Source organism: Botryllus schlosseri, chromosome 9 (assembly GCF_051294905.1).
Source record: "Botryllus schlosseri isolate E-star chromosome 9, Bs_hap1, whole genome shotgun sequence".
In the NCBI taxonomy this organism is placed as follows: domain Eukaryota; kingdom Metazoa; phylum Chordata; class Ascidiacea; order Stolidobranchia; family Styelidae; genus Botryllus; species Botryllus schlosseri.
The window spans coordinates 25,191,412-25,204,427 of record NC_137244.1 but is presented as its reverse complement, the minus strand read 5'-3'; the positions used below and the strand labels follow the sequence as shown (position 1 = coordinate 25,204,427).

Here is a 13,016-nt window from a genome sequence, read left to right as displayed (position 1 = left end):
CACAGAAATTCTTACAATGAAGGGTTCTTCCGGAGGAAATCGGAATGCGAGCCGTAATAGGCAAAGGTGTTGGTGAACATGGGTGTAAAATATGTGTCCAACACTCGATTGATTGGACGAAGAAAACAGTTTGACCCAGCTCACACTGGTGGTGGTATCCAGGATTACCTATGTAATGGTAGTGTTCTTCGACAATTACCTAATTCAGGAACGATGGTGCTATATTTGTCAACTGAAATATATTTGAAGAGCTTCTTGGAGGTACGGAACTTCATATAGTAGTAGCCTATATTCAACATTCATATAGAAATGAATCTGAATATTTTCGGCTGACACTCGTCGGGGGTAATCGTCAGCAATCGTCGCATATCATCAACAGTATCACAAAATATGACGTGACCAGCGTATTCGGGTTCATTTAAATATAAATATTGAATATAACATTCAATCGAAATATATTTGAATAGCACCATATTGTCCTGAATGGCGTCGACACAGGCAAATCTCACGCCTCAGTGAAATTGTATCACGTCACAATTTCCATTTGGCTACAGGCAATTTGACGGTCCTTTTTGACCGGCTTGCCGAGCATTAAATTTGTTAAAACAGGTATCAATCGAAAGCTGCTTCTGCACTGATTACGAAAATATAAATTTTATTCCGCTCGTGGCCCTGGAACACCCACAATCAGCCTCGACTTTTTCATTGTTATGGAGATTGGCATTGGGACGAAACAATGCTGTCTGGCGAAACGAGAGAGTAGCTCAAGAGAAAAAGAGCTAGACAGCATTGTTGCGTCCCAATGTCAATCTCCATAACGATGAAAAATTCGAGGCTGATTGTGGGAGTTCCAGGGCCACGAGCGGAATAAAATTTATATTTTCGTAATCAGTGCAGAGTCAGCTTTCGATTGATACCCGTTTTACCAAATTTATTGCTCGGCAAGCCGGTAAAAATGACCGTCAAATTGCCTGTAGCCAAATGGCAATTGTGACGTGATACAATTTCACTGAGGCGTGAGATCTGCCTGTGTCGACACTCGACACCATATAGGACACTATGATAGCACTATAGAGGATGTAGGATGGAGTGACGACCCATTGTTCTCCGTTTAGGCTGGCTACGCTTGAGTGATTAGGGACAACGCGCGTCGCTAAGGTAAATAATATCAGCTGCAGCGCTTGTGGAATGGCATTTTATTCTGCTGTTAGACGATTTTCTCGCGATTTAGTTGTTCGCCAGGTCTGTTCTCATAACAGGTGCAGTTGAACAGTTAGTGTACGGAATATGGCGACTCATTGCGCGATTTAAGGCTGCAGTTACTCTAATAAACGGGCTAGTAAAGAACAAAAAGGATCATTCTTTAGGATTTGTAGACCTGATTTAGTGCCGGAAGCAGATGAGAGAAACCATCATGAATATCTTATCCATGAATATCTTATCGATTAGAAGCTGCCTAGCTGCCTAATGGTCCCAGTGAACCTGATACTCGAATTTGCCGAAGGAGGTAGAAAAATAACCTGCAGTTCGGGAGCAACTTCCAGAGAAACTCTAACACATAGAAATCAAGGATGTTGTCCTCTCATAACAAAAATTAAGTAAATCATACAGGGGTAAGTAATCATATATCGAGTGATTGCAGTTTTAAACATGATTCACACATACCCTTATATTTTATACAGACGTCTGGAGCTTCAGTAAGAGAAATGGTAACTTGTTCATCGAAGAATGAGTATATGATGAAGAAATCGCCAGGTTTATGTATCAGTTCCACTGCGGTCATTGCCCCGAATATTTCAATGACTTCTTTACCTCGGAATCAAAAGCGCACAAGTAGGCCTACAACACACGCGCGTCAACGTCGTCTAAATATCATATGATCGACCAAAAAGATCATCGCTCATCAAATATGCCGGACCTAATGTGTGGAACAGTATCCCGCCGGCCATCCGACAGTCGACAAGCATGTCCACATTGAAGTCGAAATACAAGCAATTACTACTAAATAAATACAGTCCATCCTCAAGATTACCGGACCACGACTGACCTATCGATCTCGCTTTCCATCACATGCCGCCGTATTCCTTGTCGCTTTCTTTTTCTATATACTATCTTCTTTACTTTCATTCAGTGTGCATGCCTCCTCTTGACCATTCAGTGTGCATGCCTCCTCTTTGACATCGGCTAGGCCAAGGTGGGTGTCAGATTCCATAGACTACTCCTAGTCGCTGCGACATCTTCCTGTCTTTTCATTGTATCGCATTTTTTGTGGTGTATTGAACTGATAACATTGCTAATAAATCAATGATGATGATGATGATGAAATTGTGCCAATCTTGAGGTAGCCTACATTATAAATTGAATGAATTATGGGTGATCAATTCATATTATGTTACTATGAAACTATTTTTCAGGATTTTTCTTTCAAGCAGTCTGATTATTGACTTAGGCTGAACTTTTCTATCAAAGAAAAGTTCAGCCTAACTGACTTCTCTATCCAAGAAAAGTTCAGCCTAACTGATTCAGAATTGTGATTTGAAATTTTCTACTCTTCAGCAATTTTTGAATATATATATGCAATTGATAATGTCTGTTACTTTTTGATATTTGGCGTATCCAATGTATAGGTTGGGAATGAGACTTTGTGTTGGTGTACAGAGCTCCACAGTGTGAAGTTGTAAGTTTGTAACCGATTTTTTTTATGACGCTGTTGAGTAACATTGACGAATATGCTAATTTGATACCATTGGTATATCTGTTCTCAGTATGGAACGATTCTACGGCATCCACAGTCTGCAGAAAATATGATCTGAAAACAAGGTACAACAGAAAATATTCAAACAGACAAAGTACTCCATGTGGTTCAGATGATGATTGTTCAACTGTCCAGGACGATCTTCATTTAAATTAAAATTAACCCGAATATTTTCAGCTGACACTCATCAGGCGTGATCGTCAGCAACTAGTAGAGAATTGTTGTTGCTAGCAATAATCCCCGATGAGTGTCAGCCGAAAATATTTCAATATGATTTTATTGTATGTTTGAGCTCTGTACCTTCAAGAGTCTATTCAGTTTTCAATGAAGATCATTTAATTTACAAGTGATTTGTATTGAGAGACGCTGCCGGTCGGTATTAGTGTAAAAAGCCAACACACCACGTCAAGGTTCCAACCTTTGCATTGGTTTCCTTGGCGACAGAAGGAACCCCTATGGGAATAGGCAGCACTCGTCCCATAGGGAAAAAAACTGTTTGGAGAAAGGCTAATTTTTACCTACTTTAGATACCTCCTTCAATAGAAATTTTGGCTTGCTTTTTCTAAAAGGCATAGCGAACAAAACTATGTTAAAAAATCCTATTAAAGTGCATCATGGACTTGTCCAGTACATCCTCCACACTTTCATAAGTCTGTAAAACTATTAAATCAACCAACTTTTGATATCAATGGTCTTGACGAATTTATCCGAGGATACTGTTTACTGTTTGTTTTGATGCTTCCTTTCCATGGAGAATGAAAATCTGAATAGAATACCAGTGAACTTACCTGACGGATATTTTAGCGGTATTTCTTTCTCTCCATTATCTGGAAAAATTTGCCAGCACGGCATGTAAAAACCACTTCATGTGGATGTATAATATCTGAAATGCACCCAAGTAAGTAGTTACTGTTGCAATCCCTTTTTATGCCTCCTTGTGGCATTTTAAATCATACACATGACGACGGTTATATCCCAAACTAAAGTCTTACCCCCCCCCAAAAAAATAAGCAAGATTTATGGAAATGGGCATATCGGCGTTGGTCATTATCGCGCCACGATGTACCAAGATATGTAAAGTTTTAGGCCATGTAACAAGCGACTCCAAGAAATGTGCTAGAACGATCGGCAGTGAGAAAACCTTGGCCGAAAAGGACCGCCCTTATGCTGACCGAAAACTTCGCCTAAATGAATGGCGCCGAATGTTCCTGTCTTGGCAATGCGAACCTCACAAGACAAATACCACCCCGCAGGGGAAATTATATACCAGTGAAGAAATGCGAATTTGAAATCGTGTGTGTCTTTTAGTTTAGTAGCCTACGTTTGGGCGATTCTATATTTTTTGATATAGCAGACAGGGGGTCACGAAATAACATTATGTTACGGAGTCATAGCAACGGGCCCTACAGTTTCCAAGACACCTCACTCAGCTCTGCCGGTAAATCTGATTACGTGAGCAGAGAGGACAAGAAATTGATAGCAATATATATGCAATTCCCGATCTTATTGACCGATTTTATCATGAATTATCGAACATTTTCGCGCTTGGCGCTGGCTCACTAAACACTACGACTAATTTCGTGGTGAAGCGAACGTCATTGGGGGTCGGTTTATCACCCTATGGGAGCCCAAGACCCAAGATTTTTTAGGGGCCTGACGAAGTGCTGTTTCGTTCCTGTCAATGGGTATACGCCCGAAGATGTTTAATTATTATTGAGGGGTCCTAGTCCTACCTATTCAAACACGCCTCACTCAGCTCTACCTGTAAATCTGATTAGGTGAGCAGAGAGAGGGTAAAAATTGATAGCAATAGGGGAGATGTGGTACCGATGGATCAAAAATTGGAAAATGATCGCTGGCCCCAAAATGTTCAGCCGAAAACAGCAGATCTTTTGCTGGCTCAGCACTTTGATACAAGCTCTACCTATCGCGCGCATATACATGAATATCGGTCTTTTCAAAAAATATTTATGTACGTTTAAAATTTGTTGCTCGAACGTGTCATCGGTCCCCACCCGGTGGGTCCAATGGCACACGACCCGGGGACCTATGACACATATACCCTAAAAAAACTCAGATGTAACAACTTTTCTTGCTCAGTATTATAATCTAAGCTACAGCAAGCCAAAGAAGAATTTTCGGTCGATACTGTCAAATAATAGAGTAAATATTGACTCAAATGCTGTCATAAAATCACGTTTCGATTTAGGCTCGGACTTATAAATTTGAGGGTACATACATATTGCCCGAAAATCGACAGTGTGACTTTCAAAGACCTCGTTATAGCGATAAAACATCATATGCAATTATTACATAAAGATTTTCTGAATGTAGTCATGTTTCATTTGTTTCATGATTAGAATGCTTGTTTATTTTGCTTGATTTGGCTATTGTATCATCGGTCCCCTCCCCACCCTACTAATTTTGTACATGAATCGAAAAAAATTCCACTCAAGGAAAGTACTGAAAAAAATAATAAGTGCCATTATATAGCCTGATACAAGCCCCAGACTTCACAATAAAAATGATTGCTGGTTTGTTCGTGTTGAAGGTTGCAAAGAAAAATGTATATGTCGATCTAAATTTACTTTACACCCCCAAAAACAAAAACATCTGTGAGAGACCCCATAGTTCGCGCACGTGGAATTTTTTTGTATGTGAGGAAAGATGTTGCCAGCATGCAATTGTAGACAAGTTCACGGAGGTAATCATGGAATTATCATAGAGAATTTTCAAAGTATTTTCGGTCCCAGTGATCCATCGGTACCACATCTCCCCTACGTATGCAATTCCCGATCATATTTACCGATTCAATCACGAATTACAGAATTTTTTCGCGCTTCGCGCGTTTAGGCGAGAAAAGCGAACTCAGTCAACGGAGCTCCATGTAAGATGATAAGCAGCGGCTAACGGCGTACAGGATACAGCCTGAGGGGGGTCTGGGGGGCGAAGCCCCCCAGACGTTCGGTTTATCATCATATGGGGGGCCCGAGACCAAAGTTTTGGGGGGGGGCTGGCGAAGTGCTGTTACGGCCCTGGGTAGGCTACTAGGCCGAGCTGGATACCAGATTAAGAGTGCGCAACTGGCCGTTCGGCATCCCCCTATCTGTTCACTTCATCGCATTGCACATTGTGTGTGTCTTGATCTGACGAAAATATAATCTCACGAGTCACGATTATTGACTATTATTATGTTATCATCTATTACTCTTCATTCATGCATGCATGCCTCTTCTGTACATCGTCTAGGCCAGGGGCCGGGAACCTTTTTCGTCCGAAGTTACGTCACAATTTTAAATTTGTGACGTCATGCTAGCACTATTGCAAACTCACTACATGGGATTCGTCGTGTGCGCCTCATTTGCTCTGTAAAAACTCGTATCAATCATGCTGGTAACATTATTCGAGCATGCGAAACTTGAGTTACGAGAACGTAGCTTCGTCGTGATGCTCCTTCTAAATGCGGGAACCTATGATCACATGCGTGAGTGAAGCCAAACATGATCACTACAGCAGTATATACCCAATGTTAGATGCAGACTTGGACAACTAGATAATTCTAGTTGTCTAATTTCACTAAATTAGAGCGAAATGCCAGTAATCTAATTATAATCTAGTTTGTGAAATGGTGCAATGCTCTAATTCTAATTCTAATCTAATTTGTGAAATGGTGCAATGCTCTAATTCTAATTCTAATCTAATTTGTAAAATGGTCCTACGCTCTAATTCTAATTCTAATCTAATTTATTGTTCTACTGAAAATGCCTCATTGCCCGCGACATTTTGCAGCTAGTTAACAAGAATATCCCTCTCGCGCAGGGAAATCTAGTGCCAACTGCCAAGCCGCCATCGCATTTACACCGTACGTACGATCATAGTAGTAATTGTGACGAATAATAACGCCGAAGCCGATTCTGCTAGTGCGGAATAGTGTTGTTGGACACAGGCGAATCGCATATTTTGAAAAAACAACAATAATTTGAAACTGAAATCAATCACAGCATTTCAAAATGCTTTACTTCGCGTTTTTCCAAAATCACACATCAGATCGCCGGTCGCATGTGGCCCGCGTCTTGGTTAACCCTGGTCAGTGCAAAACGAGCCAAGCTTGGTGTACAGACGTTCTGATGCTTATGGGAACGCATTGTGATTTGATATGAACTGAACTTGATTTTTGCTGTATTTATTTCTTGTTCACAATTTCATTCAGTTCCCAAGTTTTTGCGAATTCAGTAATTCTAATTCTAATCTAATTTTGAAAAAAGCTGTGTAGCTCTAATTCTAATTCTAATCTAATTTGAAAAATATTTGTTGCTCTAATTCTAATTCTAATCTAATTTGGAAAAACTGTGTAGCTCTAATTCTAATTCTAATCTAATTTGGAAAAAACTGTGTAGCTCTAATTATAATTCTAATCTAATTTGAAAAAGCTGAAAATTTTCTAGTTGTCCAAGTCTGGTTAGATGTACGTGTGATATATCAGTGGCGTGGGGACAGGGCAGGCAAGTGGGGCAGTTCGTCACCTGTCGCCAGGATGAGTGAACGGAAATTGTGAAACCTTCAATTACTCTTGGTATTTACTATCGATGTTCATGAATGACTATCGATACTCTAATCCTGAAGGCGGCATCGTCTTTACCACTCAAAAAGACATGTTTATACGGTCACGAGAATAATTATTCTGGTCGTGATAAATATTTACTAACAAGTTGCTTCAATATTGAACAATTCAGTAAAAAAATAAATATTTGGCAAAGAGCCATATCTTATACCCAAAAGAGCCATATATGGCTCGCCAGCCATAGGTTCCCGACCGCTGGTCTAGGCCATTAGTTCCCAATCTTTTTCGACTCACAGCTCTCGACACAAATTTTCGGACATACAATCGGGAAAATTATTCACCTTACTCTGATCGTTGGTGATCGAATTTACTAAAAAACTAAAATGGCAATTTTTCCGTTTTGGTAGGTGCTCGAAAACCGTTTTCCTCGTCTTTTCCGTTGAGTTGACCTTTTTTAGCGTCATGCAGAGTATGCCGTTTTGACACGCATTTTTGACTGTGCTAATTCAATACATCTCACTGGTGTATGCTGGTTACTAACCAGCATACACCAGTGATATGTATTGAATTAACCAGTGGTTAGGGCTCACGCATGACTGTTGTTCCTGCTGACAAAGACTTTTGTATCAACTCAATAGAGTTGGAGTAGAAGGTAGTACCAAGCGCACGTTTCGGTTAAGCCTTTCATTCGTCTGTTTACAGCTTAATAATCTATTTGAATATATAACTTATTATTAAATGCATAATTGTACAACCGGACGTTCTAACATTTTGCCCCCATCGCACCCCAGTCGCCCCCTTTGCTATTTTCGCCCCCGGTTTCTCAAAATCGATTTCAGGACATGTCTGGAATTCCACCCAAATAAACTGCGTCCGGGAGGAAATTCTAAAATATGCCTAAATGTCCGGAATTTTAAAGGCTTGAAGTATATAGGCTTAATTTTTTTTCGTAAATCAACATAAATAATATTAGTTTTGAGCAGATTTATGCTATTTGAAATTTTTCCTCGCTCTGCGCGTGATTTAATACAACGTAAATAAATAAAAGGACCACGCACCGCCATCGCAAAGAATACAATCAAAAATAAATATAAATAATCATCATTTACTGAAATAAAGTGTAATTGTAATAGCAATTAAAAGATAACGGTATATTCCTAGAGTTGGTTAAGGCTGCATAGATGCTTTAGTCCAGTGGTTCCCAACCTGGGGGAGCGCCCCCCTGGGGAAGGGAGGGGGCGTGAAAGCTCGAAAGTGGGGCGCGAAGAAGCGATCAACTGAAACAAATTCCGCGCTTTGCGCGATTTACCTCCAATTCACGAGTGTTTCTCTATTTATACACCGAATTTCATATTTCTTAATTCTCTCATCAACAGTTAACCTTCCATGCCATCAAAAATCTGTTGGAGTTGCTAGCATCCCGGTTGGATTTTGTGATAAGACAATAAGGGGAGGCGAGAATTTTTTCACTATCATAAAGGGGGGCGTGTCTAAAAAAAGGTTTGGAACCACTGCTTTAGTCAAAGACAGTTTGTTCCAAACCTCGGGGTCGTTTGCCTTATTCAGGGGATCGCGAAAATGTTTGACGGCACCAGCTTCCAAAAGAGGCCGTGAGTAAGTCTGAGCAAGCTGACATTTTTAATAATCAGCCTTATAATTTTTTGAGCCGGACCACGAAACATCTTTAAATTGGAAATGAGCTCGCGTCGATGAAAGGTTGGAAACCACCGGATGTGACATCTACTGTAGGCTTACCATACGTCCTCTTTTAAGAGGATTTGTCCTCTTTTTTGACTTTTTTGAAAGTGTCCTCGGAGGACGCCCTTTTGTCCTCTTTTTTGAGATTTTGTCCTTTTTTTGAAAATTTAGGCATATTTATAGCAAATTGCGAGTGATATGCCGCATATTAGCACAGAAGTGAAGCTCCGGCGGGTATTTCGGAGTGAAAAACGGTGATTTCAGCTCTGAGCAGAAGTGAAGACCTTTTTTTTTTTTTTTTTTTTTAGTCAACCGATCACAAAGTGGGAAAAATTAACCGCTTTTTGAGAATTTCACTCCGGTTTTGCATGTTGCAAATTTCTGAAAAAGTGTCCTCTTTTTTGATTTCCAAAATATGGTAAGCCTACTACTGGTATATTTTTACAATAATATATGGAAGAACCAATATTATTGACAGATTTCATTCACAAATCTTTACAAGCAGATGCATATAGTAAGTACGCAAAAAGTTGCATCGATTACCCTATGGCGGACCCAAGATTAATGCTTTTATTGGGCGGAAAAGGGCCGGCCGGATGGGTTACTACACACAAACAAAATAACCGCACCGAATTAACAGTAAAGCAGGGCTGTCAAACGCACAACCGGCGCACCATATAAGTTTCATACTGGAAAATTTCATCCGGCCCGTGAAGAAATCTGTTTCGAGCAATCACCAGAGCTCACATGAGAGATGGCCCAATTCAAAACCTATGTTCCACTCCTGTATATAGAGTATAGATCGACCGATATGGATTTTTGCAGTCCGATATCGATACCGATTATCGACACACTCACCAGGCCGATAAACGGGAAAACTGAAATTAAAAAGAATTCATAGGCCGATATCGATAATGGGGAAAGTTCCAAATATCGATAATTAGTCAGGTCGATAATCGGTCGACCTCTAATGCAGTCAATGGGCGAAGCTTTGGTAGCTTGACGTCGTATTGACTGACAATATGTGTAATCTCTCATTGTAATATCCGCTAGTTGACGTTAAAGAGTATCCGGAATTTGATCCAAAAAACATGATAACGAGGTAACTCTAATCTAGGGTCACAATGGGTCAGCCAGGTCGTGCGTCCAACAAATCACCGCTCAAAAGAATTGGTGTCTTGAGCATAAAAGATTTGCGAAAAGTTTATGTATCGGTTCCGCTGTGGTCACTGCCCCGAAAATTTCAATGATTTCTTTAACACGTTATCAAAAGTGAACAAGTAGCCTACAACACACGAACGTCCTTGTCGTCCAAGTATCATATGGTCGACGCGAAAGATCATCGCTCTATCAAATATGCCGGACCTAATGTGTGGAACAGTATCTCGTCGGCTATACCGTCAGTCGTCGAGCATGTCCACATTCAAGTCGAAATAAAAGCAATTTAATTTCTACTGAATGAGTACTAGACAGTAGTCAGCCCTCCACTTCACCGAAACACGATCTGACATATCTATCTCGCCTACCGCCACATGCTACCTCATTTTGTCGCTTGTCGTTTTATATCAACTTCTTTTACATTTCATTCAGTGTGCACTGTGCAGTGTGCAACTGTGCATGCCTCCTCTTTACATCGCTTAGGTCCGGATGGATGTCTGATCGCAAAGACATTTCCGTTTCGACATCTTCCTATCTTTTCAAACCTTATAGATGGACCTTACTATAAAGGCCGTATCGCATCTCCGTCGTCAAAGCATCCCGATGGTGCAGGCGAAAAAGAATACCATATCTCTCTCCCTCTCATTGTATCGCGGTCTTGTGGTGTTTTGAAATGATGAAATTTTAATAATAAACTGAACTAACAAACAATGAACTGAAACCGAAAGTACAAGCATAGGCTAAGGTACAAGTTATCAATGATACATCGCGCAAGCGTCATGTTATGGTTGACTGAGCTCGTCAAGAAATACATCCCATCTCAGGAGATTGTGTCAGTGGGCGCGGTTTATCACAGATTTGATAAGTTGTTGTTACTGTTTTCAAGGCGAAATCTTACAATAACGAATTGAAAAAGAGGTGAAATCGCAAATGGCGGCGAATAAAAATAAATCCAATGCGCAACCAGCGCTGCACAAAGTAATAATGGTCGGAAGCGGAGGCGTCGGGAAATCCGCGTTAACACTACAGTTTATGTACGACGAATTTGTTGAAGACTACGAACCAACCAAAGCGGACAGCTACCGTAAAAAGGTGATTCTAGATGGCGAAGACGAACAGATCGACATACTTGACACAGCGGGGCAAGAAGATTACGCTGCTATCCGAGATAATTACTTTAGAAGCGGAGAAGGCTTCTTGTGCGTTTTCTCTATAGCGGAAAAGCAATCCTTCGACGACACACAGGATTTTCGTGATCAGATTCTGCGCGTGAAGGGAGCCGACTCATCCACTGCGACCAACATACCCTTTATTCTGGTCGGTAACAAATCAGATTTGGAAGACAAACGTCAAGTAAGCCAAGCTGATGCGCAGCAATTTGCCGACAATATGGGTGTGCAGTACGTGGAGACGTCAGCAAAGACGAGAAGTAACGTCGATAAAGTGTTCTTTGATTTACTAAGGCTAATAAAAGAGCAGAAAAACAAAGAGGCAACTGCTGTCAAGGCAGGTAGCGATCCCGACGACGGTGGGTGTGTTGCTAAATGCAAGAAATGCTGCTGTTTATTGTAGGTTTAACCATTAAAACTTTTACCAGTCGGGTACGATATACGATGTTAATTTTTTATGCCTACGTGCCCTATGGTATATTGCATGTTCATTAATTTGCCGTCTAAAGATCAAGTGCAGATATCTGACCACAATGTGATCGCGCAGATTATGATCGTGTTTTTTGCTAACAATGACACTGGTAGGGTATCCTTTAATCAAATTTGGTATTGTTAACAATTCTTTGGTATTATGCGTTCACCTGAACCTGGGCTGGAAAAAGCGAAAGTAGCGATTTGCAGATGACTATCATAGCGTGATGCAAAATGCACACAGAAGGACTGACCAATAACAGCTAACATTTAGTGTTGGTAGATTGCTGTCAGTGAATTTCGTTGTTTTTTGCATTGCCTTTACGGCCATACACTTGCCGCCCTCTCCACCTTGTTGGACAGCTGTAAAATCTAACATTTAGAGTGTCTCATTGCAGAAGGTAATGTGTACTAACATATGTGACATTATGCTCAGCAGTTAAGCAACTAGCATCGCAAATGAATGTTGGGATCATTGTCTATGTTCATGTGCATGACAGTAAAGTGTCAGTGAGTATCAAATTAACAGTAACTGATTACCAGAAGGTATTCACCTTTCCTTACCTGGATATCTTTAGTAATAATAATGAAATCAGTTATGTAGCTGAATTTTATCCTCATAACTGCTGAGACACCAACCGTTGGATTGTGACTGATATATTGTGGCTTTGCTGAAAACTGTTCATGAATATGTACGTTATGAATCCTAGGATGCTAGCATGCGTAACGTTGGAACTTATGCATAGTTGTACCAAATTAAATTGTTATCGAAGTCTTGAAGCACGATCATTGAACCAACGTGTATTGTTCTTTGGTCATCTGTCATCAAACCTACTGATTTGTGTCACATGTACTTGTTTGTATCAAGAGCCATGAATTATCAGGCGTCATGCATCAATCTATTCATTGCATCCTATGAGAGTTCAATGAACGCGTATTGATGTATGAAATCTGCTTGTGATGCTCGCGTATCAAAACTTGCACTAATTAACAATAAGCCAGGATATAATCCGTCCAAAGTTCTGGTTTTACTCTATGGCTGATGATGCTCGTTTTAAGTTGACCCTTGACAAGGTTTGTTCTTGATAATGTAATGAAGCTTTATATGTCATTGTGGTTACATTTATGATGTCAATGTCCTTTTTGTGTGGTGCCCTAGTCTGTGTTTATATCCTGCGTGTATAATATTGTACAGGCCATTTTT

At 40.4% G+C, this 13,016-nt stretch overlaps 1 protein-coding gene and 1 long non-coding RNA gene across 2 annotated transcripts; both read left to right on the top strand.

Moving 5' to 3' along the window:
* Nucleotides 1–701: 701 nt before the first annotated feature.
* On the top strand, nt 702–5,162 carry LOC145447410 (uncharacterized). The gene is made up of 3 exons (XR_013917555.1): nt 702–1,613; nt 1,683–2,820; nt 2,851–5,162. It is a non-coding gene; the product is annotated as an uncharacterized LOC145447410 (long non-coding RNA).
* Nucleotides 5,163–10,980: 5,818 nt separating this feature from the next.
* LOC145446316 (ras-related protein O-RAL-like) lies at nt 10,981–11,896 on the top strand. The gene has a single exon (XM_080324574.1). The coding sequence runs from the start codon at nt 11,103–11,105 to the stop codon at nt 11,742–11,744; it is 642 nt and encodes a 213-aa protein (XP_080180700.1). The 5' UTR covers nt 10,981–11,102; the 3' UTR covers nt 11,745–11,896.
* Nucleotides 11,897–13,016: the final 1,120 nt, after the last annotated feature.

What these genes read in the sequence shown, in the direction of transcription:
- LOC145446316 (XM_080324574.1), top strand. Translation starts at nt 11,103, where the DNA reads ATGGCGGCGAATAAAAATAAATCCAATGCGCAACCAGCGCTGCACAAA.